This window comes from Platalea leucorodia (genome assembly GCF_965183815.1).
Source record: "Platalea leucorodia genome assembly, chromosome: 10".
In the NCBI taxonomy this organism is placed as follows: Eukaryota; Metazoa; Chordata; class Aves; order Pelecaniformes; family Threskiornithidae; genus Platalea; species Platalea leucorodia.
In genome coordinates this window covers 7,753,357-7,774,511 of record NC_138832.1, presented here as the reverse complement: position 1 = coordinate 7,774,511, position 21,155 = coordinate 7,753,357, and the positions used below count along the sequence as shown (strand labels likewise).

General features: G+C 45.0%; 1 protein-coding gene across 2 annotated transcripts in view; it reads right to left on the bottom strand.

Annotated features, from left to right (window-relative positions):
• Positions 1-20,094, bottom strand: part of FGF13 (fibroblast growth factor 13) — a gene marked incomplete at both ends in the record, with an annotated part of 257,161 nt that extends 237,067 nt beyond the window's left edge. The window contains one exon of one of the 2 annotated variants that reach the window (XM_082323675.1): positions 19,880-20,094. In XM_082323675.1, coding sequence (XP_082179801.1) covers positions 19,880-19,928 — 49 coding nt within the window. The remainder of the gene's footprint in view (positions 1-19,879) is intronic. The other variant, XM_082323677.1, reaches the window with a different exon arrangement.
• Between the last annotated feature and the right edge of the window lie 1,061 nt (positions 20,095-21,155).

Here is a 21,155-nt window from a genome sequence, read left to right as displayed (position 1 = left end):
GATAGTATTGGAAAAGAAAAGAAGTGCCCTTGTAAGGTACACTAAAATAATCTCTCCCCTCCAATGAAAAGCACTAAGATTTCACGCTAAGATTCTTCAGCAGCTAAGCTTTTCTAAACATATTCAGGGACAGAGATATGCTATTTTGAAAGATGCCCAGAAGTGTTTTCAGGAGACAAAGACAAAAAAAAAAAGTCAATGACAAGCAATAACTGTAGAATCCTGAGTCTGTATTGCCCGTCTGAACGTCAGCAGTTAAAGGCACAGTTCTCCTCTGACGTTTTGCGTTCAAGATTGCCTGCCTGCTCAGTGCTCAAGCTACAAATTTTGTTCAGCTAATCCTGATCTGTTGAGAAGTTTTATCAGTATCTCACTATTTAATAGCAACACTGCTACGTGAAAACACAAACAAAAAAAAAAAAAAAATGAACAGTTGGTGTGGTATGTGGATAGATTTCCTTGCATAACCACCAATATAAGGAATAAAGACAGTTTGAGGATGCATATGGTCAGTGAAAAGTTATTCCACGGAAATGAGAAGCACCAGGTTGTGCAGACCTTATTATTAATGAGAAGAATTTGCTTAGCTAAGCAGCCTGGAAAATGTAGTCTTTTGGGGATCTGCTTTCAGTGTGAAAGCACTGTGGTGGAGCCTGTACACACGAAGCAAAGAAGAAACCCCTGAAATATGAAATATTAAGTAGCTACTATTCAATTAAAGAAAGCTTTCACACATTATGTGTATTACACTGAAAAAAGACTTAAAGGTTTTGAAGACAACTCTCAGTACCTAGTGGCTCTGCAAGTGCAGGAATACACTCCACCATCCCTTTTGCTCCAAACAAGAGCACAGAATATCTTTTCATTCAACACATGGGCGTAATGACTTAGAGTTCCTGACCATGGAAACGTGGGTACCCAGTTTAAAAAAATAAAACAGAAGCACAGAAACCTTCAGAAGTACAGGTATTACATTTTGGTATAAATTTAAAAGCTAAGAACCTAGAAGTTAGGGTGACAGTCAACTACAATAAACCTATTCCGGCCAGCTCTTCACCTTTATGGAGATAACAAGATTGAAAGATAAATCTGATCAGAAGGGTTTCATTTACATCATACCTGCTGTTCTCAGGCAGAGGGCACAGTGTGCAATAGTCTTTTGGGCTTCGGATAAGTACTCTTTAAAATGTCATTTCTGATAGGTTATGTAGAGTTTAATAGGGTTTTTTTTATTATTACTACTTCAGATGAGAGATGACTAATAAATCATCTCACCATACCACCTGTATATTACTGCCTGTTTACCCAGCTCCTCCTTGAAGAAGCCCATTAACTTGGATTAAGGAGGAACCACAGAGATGAAAGCTTTCCATGCCAAACAAATGGACTGAACAGCACCCAGGCACGACGCTCCTTCCCCAGAGGTGGAGCCCTCGGCCAGACATACTGACCACACCGCCTTAGATGGGGGATGGCAGGGCCAGCTCAAACCTGGACCAAGCTGCAGCTACGGAGGACCATTCACTATCACCCATCATCCTCCCTCTGACAGTTACCAAACCCTGGTGACTAAGAAGGTGAATAAAATTACCCAGAATACCTGATACCCACAAGCAGTGCCCCAGCACAACATTTCATGCACCACAGCGATAGATTTGTGAACTGCCCTGAACATCACATTCATACCCCAATTTTATTCTCACCCACGTCTCCCATAAATACCCAGTACCCTTAAACTGGGTCACTGCTGCCTGGAGCATGGCAGGGAAGATTCATAAATATTGATGCAGGAAAAGAAAATAAACTTTTAGTGGAGGAGTGGGTCCTGCCTATGATGCCCCAAGAGCCTCAGTGCCATCAAGCACTTTGTGGTGTCAAACCATATTTTAAAGGCTGAATTTTGTACCAGCTCACAGGCCCTGTCTGTGCCAGTCAAGGCCTCCCATCCTCCATTTCAGCCCATTAATATCACAAAAAGTCAAGAGCCTTCTTTGGCCTCAATCACCACTTCTGGAAAGGCCTCGTATTCACTCCACAAGCTGCTCCTCCTGATGAGGCTGTGAGAGAAGGTGCTCACACGCCAGGAAAGCACAAACTCCCTCACCTCAAATCCAAAGTCCAGCACCAGCCAGCAGGATTTGTGTTTTGAAGTGATATATTTTCAAGAGAGACATGGTTTTCTGATTCAGAAGAGCCTTCTAATAATGGACTGTATGGATCATAGCTATTTCCATTTGGTGCTTTTTAAATAGCACAAAAAACAATTCTTGACAAATTATGGTTTTTAAATAACTTAATGTAGGGAAAAAAAAATAATCACAACCAATTCATCTATTTGCAAGGAAAAGCCTCCCAGTAATCACTCCTTCATAAAGGAGAGAAAATACAGAAAAATTCTGCTCTACCCACTAAAATTCAAGTTTTACCACAGAGGCCAACAGCAGACAGCAAGAGCTGAGCTCAGTAAGTCACTAACTGATTATCTCCCCTAGAGAATAATGCCGCTTTCATATCAACAACACACATTTAAAGGTCTCTGCAAGAAATTGTTCAGAAATACAATTAGCAGATAATGTAACTGAACAAATATGTCTCATGGAAATGAAGGACATAAAACTTCAAATTAACCAGTGCCTGAATTGCCTTTGTTATTGATCACATCTCATACAAGCTTAAACCACCACAGTTCAACACACCCAACCTAGAACTACAGGGATATTCAAGCCATCAAACGTGGAGCAGCCAAAGTTTGCTCCCAGCTGGACCAGTTACTGACTTTACGGACAGAAAGACAAAGTTGCTTGCATATTTTTAATTCAGTATCTGCTATTCAAGATGTTGTTGCTGTATTGATATTCAAACAATTCTCACTGGTAGTCAAGTTATCTACAATGTGCTCTATCGGCCCAACCAAGAGAACAGTGAACTGCAGCTGGGGTGACAGGAGGTGGTAACACACTGAAGAAAGCCTATATGGACCCTTGGAGAGGGGTATCTCTGTCCTTTCACTGTATAGATGGGTATGCGTAAGGAGTCTAGGCTCTTTAAGCTGCGTGCCTGAAGGTATACCCCATGAAAATGCCTTCAGGCACCAAACCTGTAAGCATACATAATTTATTTTTTCCATGAGTGAGTAGTTTCAACACCTCTGGTGTTTGCCAAAGAATCAAAGCATTAAAAATTAAAGCAAACTGACTACTCTCATCCCACAGCAAAACAGCACAAACGTGTCATCACTCATGTCTGCGGTTACGGGCGCTGAATAATCCTCCATTGGTTCTAAAAGCAAGGACTAGCAGTCCAAGGAGAAAAATATCACAGGTAGTACAACTGAAACAAAAGTAAAAAATTGGCATTTCAATGCCTCCAATCTCATATGAAAACCTACTTCGAACAGTAATCAATAGGTGTCATGTCCCCTCAAATGGGCAATTTTCTGCATGACCAAACAGGCACATTGTTGCCCACTAGAAGCCAAATTCCACCGGTGCACCAGTATTTCAGGGTAAGCCTCACTCTGAAACATTTACCTCTCTATGCTGAAAGTCTTTGAGGTTTTTAAAACCACGGATGGATTAATAAAATTGACCAAGGATGAAGAGAGACTAAAATAGCTCTTTTCTTCTAAAGCCAATGGCAAAAATCAAACCAATTAAAATCATGATCTGAGCCAGTTTTAGTCGATTGTTAGCACCTCGGGCAAAACACTGCTAGAGCAGAGTTGCAGTTGGTTTCCAATTCAGCTGTCAGTATGATGAGGGAAGGGATGGAGGAAGGCATTAACAGTAACAGAAGCAAAGACAAGAGAGCTTGGTCCACACCGTGGGCACAGGATTTACATCAACTTCCCATGCCTCTCTGACAGCAAGCCTGGCCCAGAGCAAGAATAAAACCAGGAGGAAAAGAGGAAAACGTAAAGGGAAGCCAAAAAATAAAGGTGCACAGACACAAAATCAATAAAGATTTTTTTAAAAAAGCAGTTTAAGCCAAATGTTCTAAGGAGAAACAACTTCAATGTGCACGTGACAAAAGCACCTTGCACAGAGCACTACAGACAGATGTTTTGTGGAAAGAGAGTCCTCTCACCTAACCAAGCGGAGCAGGCACGCTGGGAACATTAACACCAAACCAAACAGAAATATCCAACTAGATTGGTAAGTGCCACATCAAGCTGCAGGATGAGTCTACCAAGGACACCCTATGTATCTATACGCCATCTGCATTACAGAATCGCCTCAGCTGGCTTCGTCCAGGACAATAAAATGTAGTCAATGTGACAACAGCAATATTTGCAAGGGGCTGGAGGAGAGAATGCAATAACTACACCAATACCAAGAAATTAATTTTGCCCGAGGCGGTGTGCTTATTTTACAAGCTACCTTGCAACAAGAGCAGCGTGCCAGTCACATCAACAGCATGGATACATCAGCCACAGGGCACTCACCCAACCAGGCTGGACCACCAAGTAATACTGACAGAAAAAACATACAGCATGATGCTGTTCTGAACACCCCTGACAGGAACAACCCAAATCTAAAACCAACCCCAAATGATCAAGCAACAATAAAAAAAATTCCCATAGGACAGAAGCTAAAAATAAGATTTGGCAATACTGCTTTTCATCAGCTCTTCCTCTGGGCCTGAAAAGGAAGAGAATGCAGCAAGCAATACCTACCATCACTTCAGATTCAGGATCACAAACAACTCATCAATTCTCAATAACTTGCATGCAGCTTGAGCAAAGATATTTTTCTGGGGAGGAAAAGCAAGGGCAAGAAACTATTATAACTCTAAAAATATTGTGGAGTGATGAACTGGAAGGCTGGGTTCTTACGAGAAGCTGATTCTCCAGCCTCTTCTCATGCACATGTGCTTGCTCTGGCAGTACAAGCAGCCGTTCCCCTACCCAGCAGCAGACGTGCCGTGTAAGCTGTGTGTCGAGACACTGCAGGTTGGACCAATTGTCCATTTTGGGGATAAGAGAGAAACTTTTCTTCACAGGAGGGACTGGCCAGGTGCCCACTCCCTTTTTTGCTGTACCCTTCAGCGCTTTAGGCTGATCAAAAGTAGGTCCTTGTGATTTATGAGGCGCTTACAAGAGCACAGGAAGGATTTAGGTGTTTGTCATCACATCTCGACTTGTGGATAGTGTCCCACAGAGGCTGAGAAACTGAAAAGGGGACCAGTTTCCAGAGGTAGCCGAGGCACAGGAAATAATTAGTGAGCCATATTAGCCTACTGAAAGAGGTGGACAACTGTGAGTCTGCAGTTTGAGGTTCCCTTCACACATATACCCTTAATCTCTCTTCCAGATGAAGTGAAAAGGATCAAGACGCAATCTGATTCCTATAGGACAGGCTGAAGAGAGACTAACCTGAGTACAAGCAAAGAGGAGTGTTTAATACCACAGCACCCAGTGAAAAGTCTGTTATTACAGAAGACAGGAACTTAGCTACCCCCATGCCACATCAAAACAAAGCTCATGGAGTTTCAGTCTTCTGCTTTAAAATCTGCCCCACGTCTTTCTCATATGCCTGCATGGTCTGATCAATTAGCTTACATCAAAGCCTTGTTACACACACATGGAGTTTTAATTGATTTACTCAAGTCAGTGAGCAAGGAATAATTACATCTTGGAAAATAAAGCTGGGCAGACTAGGGCAGCCCGCTTCATTGCTATAAGACTTAAAAGTTCAAAACAAAGGCAGATCTGGTTTCATCCCACAGTTCGATTGTAAGCTTCAAAATGCCTGGTGCTCTGAGACGCCGTTGTTAGCTGGGCCTAATCATCAGCCAGCCCACTGATTTTTCATATCAGTGCAGCCAGGGTATTAAGCCTACAAGCACAGTCATGTTCCATATGAAGATATTGTTTATCTGGCAATAAACTTACACTAATCAAAGTGGTGTTAGCTTGAATTCATAAAGCATGAGCCATTCTCCCTACATGGTAAAACAGAGACATTCCATAGCATATTGCAATTCTGAATACTGATTAGAAAATGCACATAAAACTAACATTTCCATACTTTGTGGTGGTATTAGACAGTCAGGGTCAAAAATTGATGCCACCACCTTTTAAAGACTCTTTATTCCCACTGTGTGTATCAAGATATTAACCATTCTTCAAGACCTTTGAGTCAGTAATCCTTATGCTTGTGGATAAAGGTAAAAGATAAATAAGGGAGAGATAAATATGAAGAGAATGGAAGAGACTGAATTACACACTTTTGATACCATAATTCCCAAAGCCAAATTTTGAAGCACAAACTACCGTAACAGTGGAACTGGAGAAGCAGCAGAGAAGCAGCAGCTGCCTCCAAGGCCACCCAGCATAGTACATTGTCAAATTTCATGCCACACTGTTTCAGTTGCAGCATCTTCCAGGCGATCTTTGAAGATGCAGACTAAACACAGGATTCTGCTACCTTTTATCCACCAACAGGGTTTTCTACTGATTTGCAAGATCAGATTTCAGGAGCCAAATCTATTTGTCTTATATACTTCAGTCTCCATTAAAATCACTGAACCTACGATGGCAATTCTTCCTACACGCAGAAATCCCACATCGCAGAATCAAGCCTCAATACAAAACTTACAGCTTGTTGTAGCTATCTTCAGGCTTATTTTAAAACACGACATTAATTAAACCCAAAAGTACTACTCTTTCTAAAGAAAAAAAAAATGAAAAAGAGACCCAGCATTTAAAATATTCATCCTCCATTCATCACAACAGCAGTCAGCACCATGAAAAGCAAAGCAGATCATGCTCTTACTGAGGATATTACTCAGCAAGACCGGACTGAGCAGCACAAACCATGTTTCAGTCTAACCTGACAAGACAGGACTGGTTCAAGTTCTGTTCTTTATTAGATGTCACCCAAATAAACACAGATGAGCTATCAAAGTCTCTTACCTGTAGAGTTATTTAAACTCATGTCCCATGCACAGTGATAGTTTAAAATGTTTCAAGCAGTAATAAAAACAGTAATTAGAGATCCTACCAAGGAGGCCAAAGTGCTTTAAGAAAAGACATATAAAAGAATAGGGTAAGTGTTTCACATTGAGTATAATAATTTGCTGATGAATTAACAGCAACCATTTTAACAATGTTATGAAAGAAGGGTAATGCATTATCTTCTCCTCTTAGTGACAGAGGTACTACCTTGACAAACAACTCATTCATACGCGTTTGAATGAGAGGAATGAAAGTGTGCTATGTGTTGTTGATCTCTTTTATAAGCCTTTTGTCACTCACTCAGTCTTCCTCATACACAGCCAATTGCTCCTTCTGAAATACATTTAATGTAAGAATTTGTGATAGTGGGAACATGACATGACAGGAATATGTGACGTTCACTGATACAGGGCCCAAACCAGAGTGCTAAGAGTTTTCAGGTAAATGAAAAGTAGAGATGCTTAGCACCTTGCAGGACAGATGGTCAAGGTTTGTTGCAGTGTTTTAGGTTGTCAAACCTGTGTGCTTTCACTACAGCCTGGTATTACTGCTAAGAGTTTCAAAGACATGGCTGTTGGGGAGTCTTTGCTTTCAATACTACTACAGAAGCTAACCCCATTTATGCCATTAGAAAACATAAGTGCCTAAATTTTCTTTCAGGCTGCTTTATCAGTGAAAGCAAGGTTTGGCCTCCAAATCGCAAATAATTATATCTGATAATTATTCAGTTAAGTCTGGTAGAAATGCACACTTGGAATTCAATGGAAGTTTGCATGTACCCTCACATTACCTTCGACACACCAGTAAATGTATTCATCCTCTCTGTGACAGAGTTCCCCAGATTAAAAAAAAAAAAAAAAAAAATCAAGTAGTAATTCCAGACTTCACTTTTGGGGGTCACAAGGCTCACTGACACCAGTGCAACATGTGGGCCTTCACAGGACTGGTTACTAGGGTAGCACTTGTCTCAACATGGTGCAAGTTCAGAATAGATTTATTTTTTTAATGGTAAATGGAGAGCCAGACTCTGGGAAACTCAAGCATAGAAGGAAGATGATTTGAAGGCTTTGTTTAAACAAATAGTTTCATTCTTGGGTGTTTGAACCAATACACGCAGGACACCGATTTTAATAAGCAACACAATAGATACTCCCAGTTTAGTACACTGAAGCAGTGAAAAATCAGACTAGATGACAGAAGTTTTTTTAGCTCCTTGAGCTCTGACTGACCAGACCACTACACACCACATAGAGCTGGGTCTCCCTTCTTCTATTTTCAAGGTAGCTATTTAACAATTTTTTTTTTTTTTTTTTTTTTTTTTTTTAAATTTGTAAGCCCAGTTCTGCCTCTCTTGATTAGAAGTTCAGCCTCTCCTGCCACTTTACAATTTGGGTGCTTTTCTGACAATCTGCAAAACACCCAACTGGTGGAAAAGCTACTTAGGTAACGAACTCAGCGAGTTAACCCGATACGCAAAGGTACTTCTCTTTATGGGCTCAATATTTGCAACAGCTTCAGTGGCTCAAATGCTAATGGTTTTACCTGCTTCTGCCAACAGTGATGATAAACCCCTATCTTTAGTCCTCTTATGAAAAGCCCTGGAGTTACAGCAAATTCATAAGCTCCTTTTCCTCCTTGTGCCTCCCTATCTCCATCTCTGCGTCACTGCTAACTTCTCTCCCTTGACCCTGGCTCCACTGATCGCTTCCTGCCTCAGCTACCCCCATCGCTTCTTTTCTGGTCTTCATAAATCCACACTGCAGTAAGAAAATACATAGCCAGGCTATTATTACACTCCCGGAAACAGTGATAAATTATGCCCATAATATCCCCTCTTCCATTACATTTTTCAGCCGCCTCATGCTCTCCAGAGCCTTTTCAAAGCTAATTTTCTATCGTTCAAAGTTTCACAGGATTTGCTTTCTCCTGCCACTCCATCACACTTTCTCTGCCTTGCTTTCTTATTCTGGCATCTCATTCCTTCCACAAATCGCAAAGCAATTGAAAGTTCATTCTTCACCATACAATGTGCAGCGAAATAAAAACAAGACACTTCCAGTCCAAAAGGCACATACACAAAACCTCTCTGTGTCACTACAAAGCTTCCTGCCGTCCTCCACACCACTGACTTGAAATTGTGCTCTTTTTTTTTTAAAAAACTCTTATATTCCAAAATCTACCTCTAACATTGTTCAGAAGTGCCTAACCAATTTTTCTGATCATACTCAAAAGTCTTGCAAAAACATCCGAGTTTTGAATGGAGGGCTTCTCAGATCAAGGGTGGAACAAGGACACAGATGGAAAACCTGACAGGTCTTGTTCCTTAAGATAATTCTGGTATGCCTCTTTTTCCTGAGTAGCTTCAAAGAAGTTTTGCTTATGTCCCAATGGGGGAACAAGTACAAATGTTTAAACCCTGAACGTTGCCATGAAACAGAACTGACGATTTTCACAGCTCTGCGTAGTCCTGCTCTCCTCTACATTCATTGCTGCCGCTTAAATCAAGTATCCTAAACAAGAACATCTACTGTTCTTAAATGCACTACTAAGAAAAAGTACAATTTTACCTTCCTCCTGTCTTCTGTGCTGTTCTCTCCTTGTATATGAGTTACTGCATGAGTATCCACCAAGCTTTCACCCCTTTCCCTCGCCTACTACTTGGATACCCTATATGAAAAGACTATTATTTATACCAGTTTGTTACTCCCAACATCCCAGAAATCATGCAATAGAAATTCCTCCCAAAGGCACAATTATAAAACCAAATCTTGAAAACTGGTTTCTGCATTGTTATTTTGAAAAGAAAAAACAAACAAACCAACCAACCAACCCACCCCAAACCCCCTCTTCCAGCCAAAGAAACCAAAAAGATGCAGCTTCCCAGTGGCCAAGTAACACAAGCCTGTAAGCCCAACAGGCCATATACCAACCAAACTCCAACATAAAAATAGACTTATTGATTTATTGGCCTCCCTGGCCAGGAATTATCCTGACACTGGAGGGGACAGAAACAGGTCACACTTCATCCCAGAAATCTTTTCTCAGCTCCTGGGACTGGTATCACAGTCTTTCTGCTGCTGTAGCCTTCCCATTAGGTGATCAAGAAGAGGCTTGCTATTTGATCCCTTTTGACTTATTTCACTTTTACCACCTTCTACTGACTTCCATCAGAATAAATAAAAAAAAAAACCAGCATCCTTTCTTCAGAAAGCAAACACAGGGCAGAGGGGGAAGAAGAAAAAAGAAAAGCAGCAAATGAAAGTCGTTCCAGTTCTCCTTGCCCAATCACTTGAAAACAGTTAGCTATTTTTGGCAGGCTCTGAATGTTCAGTCACTGGTATGCAAGATCAGAAGCAAACGTAAAGTAGAGCACATGACAAACCTGCACTGACTGTACATCAGTATGGTTGCAGAGACCTTTCTCCCGTTTACAGTCAGAAATATTACGTCAACGTCTGCAGCAGGGGGTAGGAGGGAGCACCACGCACTACATGATGGTCTCAAACAATTACAAGTCATGATTCCCCAAGGAAATGCATACGCCTGCAATTCCCACCAATACTACAGCTCCCCAAAATACCACCACATCTTTATTTTGCTGGAAGAGAGACTTTCACGGTTCAGGTATTCCAGCTCTGCGTCCATAAGAACTGACAATGGCTTGCAGTGGCAATTGGCTCCATCATAGTTTCTCATTCTCTTGCAGCACTCAGAAGAACAAAGTATCAGTGACAGCAATTTGGAGCACTCTGTATAATTACAATTAAAAACTTTAACATTTTCGAGGCAGCACTGTAGCACAGCTTGGGCAGATTGAGATACGACAGCAACATAAGAAATTTGTATGTCTATTGAACATAAAAGATAGCTGTACAGAAATTCACAGCAGATGTAAAATCCAAAGAAAAAAATGTTTCTACGTAAGCAATCTGACAGCACATTGACAATGTGTGGAAGTAAATCCAGCCTAAGTTACTTGAACAAACATTGCAGCCAGTACCAGTGAACTACATAGAGATGCGAGGGGAAAAAAAAAAAACAAAAAACAAACAAACCAACAAAAAGGTGCCTACCACCTTCTTAGATTTTGATAACTCCTGAAAACGTGGCTGAAACAATAAAACCAGAACCAAGCTCTCTCTCCACTTGTGTGTCTGCTGGGCAGGTAAGAGAGTGTTTGAGGCAGGCGTGAGCAGATGACGTGCTGCAGATCACCTGGAGCTCATTCTGCAACGCTCCCTTCTCCTCCCACCTGTCTTCCCTCTCCTCTTAAGCTTTCCTTTCTGATTCTTTCATACTTTCTTTCCATTGTATCTTTCTTATTTTATACAAAAAAACCATCCTGCGCTTTTTCTCTTCGTGTAACAAAAAACAGAAATGCTTCTAAAATTTGAGGGAAAAGTCGCCTCCAACAGAAGAGGAAAAACTCCAAGGATTCAATACACAAAATGAACAGAAAAATCAAACAAAACCGGATTAGAGCTAATTATGACTGGATTTGCAAACATAGGCTACGGCAGGCAGGGAAAAACTGTTCAGAACTCCTAAACTTCTATAATGAAACCAAGCGTGTGAATAAAACCTGTATGAACCTCCTGGAACCGGAGAGCTCACGGCCATCACCTCCTTCTTCTGCCTGAGGAGCTGAAGTCCCAGGTGAAACCGCTGACACAACAGGAACGGCCACCTTCTTCCAGGAGAAAGAGGGAATTTTCTGTTTAATACCATTCACTTGGCCCATTCTAATGAGAAGTGCAATTAGCAGGTTACCTTCGTCATCAGAAGTCGAAGCCGAGCCGTAACGGCCTCCTCCTGTCACCAAGGCACCGTGCAAGTTGAACTGTGTGTGGGCGCCCAGGTGTCATCAGCAGGGCCCTTTGTGAGGCGAGGCCGGGGCTGCCCTGAGCCGGACACAGCTGGTTCCCGCCTGTTCCAGCCGGTTCTGGCTGGTTCCAGCCGGTTCCCCAACAGCCCCACCACAGGGCACAGCCGAGCCCAGCAGCAACGCTGGTGGTGCCTCCCGGAAAGCGTGTTGGAGACAGGGAAAAACGCTGCCCGGCAGGGAGGAGTGAGGGGAAACGTGTGAGAAACAGCCCTGGGAGCACCAGGGCCAGCGAAGGAGGAGGGGAGGAGGTGCTCCAGGGCCCCGAGCAGGGATTCCCCTGCAGCCCGTGGGGAGACCACGGGGGAGCAGGTGGGTATTTCCTGAGGGAACCGCAGCCCATGGAGAGCCCCCGCTGGAGCAGGTTTACCCTGAAGGACTGCAGCTCATGGGAAGGACCCAGGGGAAAAGCGTGAGGAGGAGGGAGCGGCAGAGGGGACCTCCTACAGACTGACCACAACCCCCGATCCCCATCCCTGCTGCGTTGCTGGGGCAGGGGGACGAGGTACAGGAGTTGGGAATGAAGGAGTGAAATTGAGCCTGGGGAAAAAGAAGGGGAGTGGGGAAGTTATTTTAGTTTTTGTCTTTATTTTTCACCATCCAACTCTATTTTAATCAGCAATAAATTAGTTTTTCTGAAGTCGAGATTGTTTTGCCCATGACAGTAATTAGCAAGTGATCTCCCTGTCTTTATCATCCTGACCCATGAACTTTTCCATCTCGTTTTCTCCCCCTGTCTTGTTGAGGAGGGTGAACGACAGAGGGGCTGGGTGGGTGGCTGGCAGCTGGCCACAGTATGTTTTCTATGTCCCTCTTGGCACAGTATGTTTTAAGGGGATGGAGGAGGAAGAACATTAGAAAAATAATCACATGGGTACTACCACTACTGCTGATGAAATCCCACATCTGTGTTGCCAGTCTCAGTTGTTAAAGCTTACATAAAGAGGGAGACAGAAGCCCACCAGAGCGGCACAGCAATGCTATTGGATTCCCCGTGCTGCACAGAGGTGAAGCAGTCACTTTACAAAAGCCAGCAAATGCCCATGGACCACTCAGGTCAGACGAGGATTACATAACTGCGTAAGTTTGATCTGATCCTGCTAAGATAAAAGAAATTTGTCCTAAATTGCGTGGTAACTAAAAGCACATGTGTCAAAAATACCAAGTACTGGTTAAACAATTTATTCATAAAGCAACCAACACAGCCTTACAGCGATTATGTCAAGCCTCAGCTGAAAAGCATCTAGAGATTACTTGGGCCACAGAACAGAGTAATCTCTATAAATACACCTTCATCTCAGCTATAGTCACAACCACAGCATCAAAGGTAATGAACCACCACTAGTTCGGATTTAGTTGATCTTGAACAGCGTACCCGTGATGCAACCCAGACCAATGGCAATTCAATTGCTATTTCAGGAATATCTCTTCTTCTCACTTCATTTCAGTCCCTCTGCTCCCTCCCACCTCAGAATGATGCTCTAATTATTCAAACAACGTAAGCAGCATTCAATCCATGCCAGCCCTTTCTTCCTTTAGCACTGACCTTGCCTTATACATCACTCTCACAAAACTAATTAAGTGGAGAACAGTCTCACTTTACACTCTCTTCATGAAAACAACTGAATTGTTACCTGCCTGAGGGTGCAATTCAAATTATTTTCGCCTTCATTTCTCTCAGCAAAACAATACAAATATTGAGCAAGAAACCAGACCAGCAAATTCAAGGAAACCCTTTACCCAAGTTATCACACAAAAAAAATGAAAGTATTGTAAATAACATACTCCTTTAGTTGTTTCATTTTGTTTTTTAACATATGTCTTTTCATGTAAGTTTGGTCAAGACATGTTTTGGGAAAAGTGGGGAATTTTGTTAGGCTAACAGACACAGTTAAGGAAAGAAAATTAATGTTTGGGACACACAGACCCTAGAGCCAGGCTCAACTAAAAGGGATCCAAGTGGCTAGGAAAGCTTCAGTCCCACAAAATAGACCTGAAACTGCTGAATCTGTAAAAGCATCCCCAACTAAATCATACAAAAAACATGCACCTCTATCTCAGGGTAATCAACAGAGCAATTCCTCTCCAATACACATTAACTCACAAAGATCTTGGTCTGAAAATACTTAGCTGTAGGTCATCTAGGATGGGAAGCTTCTCCTCCCAGATTTGCAAATGTTTTGTTCGTACACAGGACTGACCGCACATCTAGATTCACAGAAGATTCTATAAAAGCATGGATTCACTGCTTGCAGGGAAGAGACTGAGGCACAGGATTTGCAACATCTTTGCTCCTGAGGAAGTGGTTCATATTAACTCCGGAGCCATCTCTTTTCCTAAATACACTATAGCTATAACACACAATGAGGAACAGAGGAAGAAAATTAACATTCATTTGACCCAAGACCACACTGCAGCACAAAATTCCCGAAGCGTAGGGGTAAGACCAATGCCTTGCAGGAAATCACAGTAAATGGCACAAATAGATTTAATGACAAGTCTCCAGCATATTGTGGGTGGCCACAGACCAGAGATGCCAGAAGCCTGAGCCATACAAATTCTTATGCATCTGCTGTGGATGCTGGTACTCACCCCTTTGCAGCCCCCTGCAATGCTCTGTGGGGCTACTCATCCCCCAGGCTTCATCTGCCTGGGAGTTTTTCCTTTGAAGATGAGATTTGGCATCTGCCAAGAAGCAACTATTACTAAGTTCTCCTCTAGAAGCAAAAAAGATGACTGTCTTTTACTACCTTCCATCCAACACGAGTTCTTTGCCGTGGACAGCAGCCATACGAGAACCAACAGTATCACAGACCCCAGAGTTTGGAGCTTGTCCCCAAAAATACTGCCTTAATGCGCGTTTCCTCAGCTAACACTGAAAACCATTACAGAGCATCGGCACGAATGTGCTGGTGCCTTGATCTCAAAGGCCACTTCCATTTTCTAATTGCTGGTGTTTTACCAGCAGATGTCTGGGACCACCGTCTTGGGATTTAGAGGGAAAGATGTTTCTTTTATAAATGTATCTTTTATAAAGAGTTACTGTAGTTTGTGGAATCAAAACCAGTCACAGATAATGAGTCATAACAGGAGGTAGTTACTGTAAATATTCCAAGCATGGGCACATTAACAACCACCCACTAATCAGAGGCAATGTCACAGGCAGACACAGAGAACTCCCACTGGTGTCAATAAGAATTTTGAATGGATCAGGACCTCAGCCAAGCGCTCAGTATCTATTGTAACCTGCAGCATTAATATCCAGGATGGGGTGGGTCGCACCTCAGATTTTGGCTGTCGCTTTCCAGTGGGCGATGCAGGCATCTATTCAAAGTGGATCTGCAATCTCAGATTTCAGACAGGAGGCACAGAGCTTTCTAATGTGAAGTGAGCAAAATAAAACCATTGAGTTTAACTACTCATTCTTTAGTGTCATTAAACGTTTATGATACGAACACAAGTTCTGATGCGTAAGTCAATAGCACCAATTGACCACAATAAGACAGAATCTACTGCTCGCAAACATCTGCCTGAACGGAGACTCAAGTTCATATGTCAAACTGAGGCTGCTGGTGAAGTTTGCTGGGGCTTTTTGTCTGGGATGCAAGAGAATTGGCACCCAAACTTCTGGTAAAAAGACAAAGAAATGCCCTGCCTCCCACCTGAGCTGGCCAAGCAGCAGATAAGGGTGCAAGCACCGTGCTCCCTTCCCCCTTCTCACACGGGTCTGCACTTGCTGCTAATTTTGATTCAGTGGACTCGGACCAAGACATGGTCAGCTTACATGTTGCCTCTGCGCCGCTCTTCTTCAGTCCCTGAAGTAAGTTACTTTCTCATGATTCAGTACTATAGAAATATAACTGTTGAGATCAGCTTCTTTATTCTTGTCAGCTTTTCTACAGACCTTTCAATCATAAGCTGCATTATACTATATTCCCATAAATCCAGGAAAAGCAGTAATAGATACCTCAAAATTCTGACTTCTATTTTTCCTCCCAAGTGCTTTCTTTAAGTGCTTTGTTTTCTGCTGTCACTAAATTAGAATAGTACCTATACTTTCAAAGTCTTCACCCTTACTGTCACTATTTCAATACACTCTTCTCAGATTAGAAGCTATCAGCTTCAAAAATACTCCTCCTATTTTGGTTTCTGGAGAAGAAAATATACTCTGCATTTTCTCACTGCTTATGGCTGAGGTTATCAGATTCTGGGCAAAGCTATCAAAGTTTCTTGCAGTGAGAGCATGGTGACAGGAAAAGATCACCCTGCGTCTGCCTGGATGGGGAAGGCAACAGTACATAATCCAATTGGTAAAAAGAAAAACAAATACAGATGAATCCATTCCTCGGATTTAGTTTCAGATTCTCCGTTCCTGACTTTCCTTGGAGGAGCCACACAAATTGCAAAGCAGCCTCTGGGAAGAGTCTGGCTGTAATACCAGACGGCACGAGCTCTTTAAGGCCCAGATCCAAAGTACAAGGATTTCAGCAGGTCTCAGCTCACTTTCTAATGCCCTGTATTCTCCTAGTCCCCCACGCTTCTCCCCCAAATAAAAGATTATCAAATATTTCATGCAAAAGGGGTTGCGTTGATACAGCCCCAAGGCTCGCTGGGGACACCGGACATACTGTTCTCAAACTGCAAAGCAAAAGCTTTTTGAGGGAGGATTGGGGAAAGTCACCTGTCCTGCCACACACGTGGCTCTCCGCACACCAGCTACGCAGCAGGACAAGAACCCGACTGGTGGGAACTGCGCTGCTGCCACTGGGAACGTACCTGGCGGTATTTTTTGAGCACATAACTAACCTCTATTGAAGAAGAGCTGTTACCAACCATCAGACGACCACTGCAGGGTGCTCGGCTGTTGTTATCGAGATCCTCATACCGCTGCTAAGCCCAGAGAGAGCACGAAGTGAGAAGAGACACAGGAACCTGCCCCATGCTTGAAACCACCAACACAGCTGGGACAAGGCTGCTCTCCGAAACAAGCCGCTTGCTACCACAAACAGCTACCATGCTCGAGCAGCAGCGCTGCCCATCTGCGTTTGTGAGACAGCTTGGGGGCTGCCTGGGCTTACGGTACCCTGCAGCTCTCTGACACTCACACAGTTAAAAAAAAAAAAAAATCAATGCCATAATCTTATACATAAACATTCACGGTTAATGCAGCGTTTTGCAGAAAGTAAAACATCCCTGACTTCATTATGTTAATCTATAAGCTTTATTTAGATTGGGATACTTAATTCTCAAACATCCACAGCCAGTTTTAAAAACAGCCAAATTTTGAGCAGAACAGTTATCATTAGGTTTTTCTAGGCAGGACTTGCAAGTGGGGCCAACAAACTCTGAATCGAGCCGTTACTTTCCTCTTTGGCTTAAGAAAAGATGGAAACACCACCACACCCCCCCGCCCCAATTTCTTTAAAAATAGATTTTGGTACTTCTGTTACACCTGCACAACTCCAGTGACACCACCACAGGCTTTAGGAAAGAGGGTAATTTAACTGAAAATACCCATTGCAAGACAGAACTAGTTGCACTGGATTGTGCTGATTCCTACCAAAATCCATAGCCTTTCGAGGTTCTGTATAAATCAGGCTTTTCTACAAAGACCCACCCCAAAAGCTGGGTGTAGAAAGTGCCATTCAACAACTTACAAAGCAGCTCCTTCCATTAGGGCTGAATATGGCCCTCCCCAAGTTCTGTAGAGGACTGCAGCAAAGTCTCATCTCATGCCTGACCCTGGAATGTGTAAGAAAGCTTCAAGAGTAAGAAAGGCTTACACTATTACTAACAAAGTACTCCACACTTATTATGCAAATATAGCCCTAGGACACCTGCATTTACATCAGGTATTAAAATTACATCATATATCTTACAAAATGTGGGGTACATGAACATATCACCACAATAAGCTACTCTCATATGAAACCTGATTGCATGGTTCTTTGAGTGGTTAACTAACTCAAAAACATACTGGCTTCTGTCAGGACTGAAGTATTCCCAGGGCCACAGCACGGCTGCAGAAATATGCAGGACATGGTATCCCAGCCTTTCCAGACAAATTACTGTTTCATTGTATAAAAAACAAAGCAAAACAAAAACCTAGCCTGTTTTTACTATGGCTAGATCCAAATTAAACATTCCCACTAAGAGCAATAATACTCACAATCACCAAAATAAAATTCAGGTGGTTCAGAGGAAAAAACATTTCCTATTTTAGTCTATGACACAAGAGGCTAAAGAAGGCCATACATTAACTGGTAAATACTACCTCCTTACCACTGTACCTAGACTCTTTTTAAAAGCATATTTTCACAGACCATAACCATCACTCACTTTTCTACAGCAGTACCAAACCACCTCCCTCGTACACGTACCGGCTCCTCCTGCTATATTTAAAGCTGCCTCTTTACTTTGTGATAACGGAGAAAGTTTTTATACGAGCGTACCAGCATCTCTTGGATGCAGAGTATCAGCGTCAACTCTTTTTCTTGGGATTCTCGGAATACACACCTTCTGGTACACTGTCACCACAGGAATCAAAGCCTTGCGTGTCTAAGCCATTACTGACTCATTAACAGCAGATACAAATGCCTTTGCCCCACTGTTTTGAAATACACATCCCAAAACCTATACACAGACACCTTCAAACATGAAGTTAAAACATCATTAAAACTTGTAATCATCGCACAAAATGGAATATGTAAGTCTGATTTACAAAACAAGCTTTCAAGCAAGTATAGCACAAGTATGGCAAGTCCTTTTTGTGTAGGATTTTAACACTGTTCTAAATCATGCAAAATAATTCCTCGGAAAGGCAGGAATCTTTTGTTCTGCATTGCTTAATAAATTATTTAAAGAGCATTTTAGCGAATAAGGCCACCATAAAAAAAATACTCAACATCAAAGAAAATAACGTAAAGACAAAAAAAAAATTATTTAGAAAATGTAAGGTTTTGCAATGCATCTGAATGGTGAACTTTATTTTGTTGTTGTGAAAAATAAAAAAAAACCAGATGAAAATGCTAAGGTTTTGAACATAAGACATAACATACTTAGAACTGGAAAGACAGAGTTAGGGGAAAAAAGAACATAAAAAAAACCCAAAACCAAAAAAGGTCTCAAAAATCTAGTGTTAAACACAAACTTTCGCAATCAAGAAACCAAAAAGTTTTGAAAAAGGAATAGAAAGGATGAATTATTTTGATTTGGCCTCTCAGGCTGCTAAAAAAGTAAATGACAGAAAAGTGCCCATTACATTGTATAAAACTAGTAAATAAGGAGCAGGTTTTTCCTCTTTCGGGGAGGCCCCGAGCATGCCCTTCACCGGGGCGTCCCACCAGCCCCGGCCTGCCACAGAGCTGGACGTCTGAGCAGATGCACAGATTTCTCCACAAATACACAGGAAAACTACTTACTGGAGATACACCCAGCGCGCACACACGCACACCAGCTACTCCGCAGACGGAGCCTACCGCCCCGAGCGCGGGTAACGCCGCGGGGCGAGCTGCGCGGGGAGGGGGGCCCGGCCGGGGGGGGCAGAGCCGCCTGTGCCCGCACCCCCCGCCGTGCACCCCGCTGCTGGGGCCGGGGGGCAGCCCCCCGTGCTCAGCCCCGGCCCGGGGGGGTCCGCATGCACCCCCCGCCCCTCGGCAGCGGCGGTGCCCCGGCCCCGCGTCTCCATGGCGATGGCTCCCCGCTCCCGCACGCCTCGCCCGGCGCCGCCTGCAGCGCCGAGCACCGGCCCGGCCCGCGGCGGGGGAGGCGGCGCGGCCGAGCCGGCTCCCCCCGGTGCCCGTGGGGCGGTGGGGGGGGGGGGGAGGTGGGCACTTACTTTCGCCGGTGCCGCAGTGAGCCGGGCCCCCCCCGCCGTGCCGGGGTGCCGGTGCAGCGCCCCGCACGCCGGGCACCGATTCCCCACCCACGCCCGGGGTCCCCCGAGCCACGGACTTTCACCGGAGCGGTGCGTCCCCCCCTCCGGTCCGCGGTCGGGCCGGGGAACATGCTGTTTATCGGAGCGGCTGCGCCTGCCTTACCCTTGGAAGCATCTTTCTCTTCTTTGGGCTTGATCACCTTCCCGCTCATAGACCCCAGCTTGGGTGGGAAAATCCCCGGGAGCGTCGCGGATTCCGGCTGGACCCAAAGAAACCTCGGGCGGGGGGCAGCGTGCGTGCGTGTGGGGGATCCTCTACGCCGAAAAGGCAGAAATAACACCAACAGAAGGGGAGGGGAAGGAGGGGAAGAAAAAAAAAAAAAAAAATTCAGGAGCCGGCGAGCTGCCCGCTCCCCGGCGCGGTGCCGCCGCGGTGCCTGCGGGCGCGGAGCGGGGCGGTGAGCGGGGGGCTCCGGCAGCCGCAGCACCGAGCCCCTGCGCCGCTCGCCGTGCCGGAGACAAAAGCGATTTTCCCTGTGTCTGCCTGGCCCCGGCCCCCTCCTTTCCCCCGCCTCCCCGGCTCTGCCTCCCCTCCCCAGGGCCAGAGAAGCGCAGCCGGTCCTGGAAGTCCCACCGACCGGGGGGGGGGGGGTGGGGGGGTGGGTACCGTGAGTTGGGGAGGGGAGGCGTTGGTTTTTTGCTTGGCTGTCTTGGTTTTTAGGTTTGGGTTTTTGGTTTTTTTTTTTCGCATCCTCTCCTAATAATAATGGGATGGAGCAGCAGAGCTGCAGCCGCGGATGGGAGGAGGAGGACGCGAGTCCCCGGCACTGCAGAAGAGGCGGCAGGTTTACGCTCGCCGGCAGCAAGGAGGGCTGGAGCCAGAGCTGCCCCCCCCAGCCCCCGGGGCCGCGCATCCCCGTCCCCATCACCCAGCCGGGGCCCCCATGAAACGGTACCGGGGGGGGCACGGGGGACAAGGCGCATCCCTGCTGCCCTCCAGCCCCGGGACGGTGCCTCAGCGCCGGACTGGGGGTGGCACAGCCCGGGCCTGCCCTCCCCCGGGGGAGCCGCTCCCCCCCCCCCCCCCATCCCACAGCGGGGAGGCTCCGGTCCCGGGGCTGTGGCCCCCGGCATCGCCTGGTGCCGAGCCCGGCAGCCTGTTGCTGCCGCCGCGGGAGTGCGAAGGGGGGGGGGACACGGAGGGAAAATGGGGGCAGCGGGCTCCCTTTAACCGAGGAACACGCAGAGCCTGCACCGTCCCGCTCCCAGCCCTGCTGCTCTGCCCGGGGGTGCGCGACGGGGCTCACCCCCCTCCCTGCCTCTCCCCCATCTCCTCTCGAGGAGAAGGAGGAGGAAGGGACCCCCAAGAGCAGCCGAAGCTCCTCTCACCTGTGCGACAAAACCACCGCCCCCCGCCCCGTCCTCTTCGCTGGGGACGA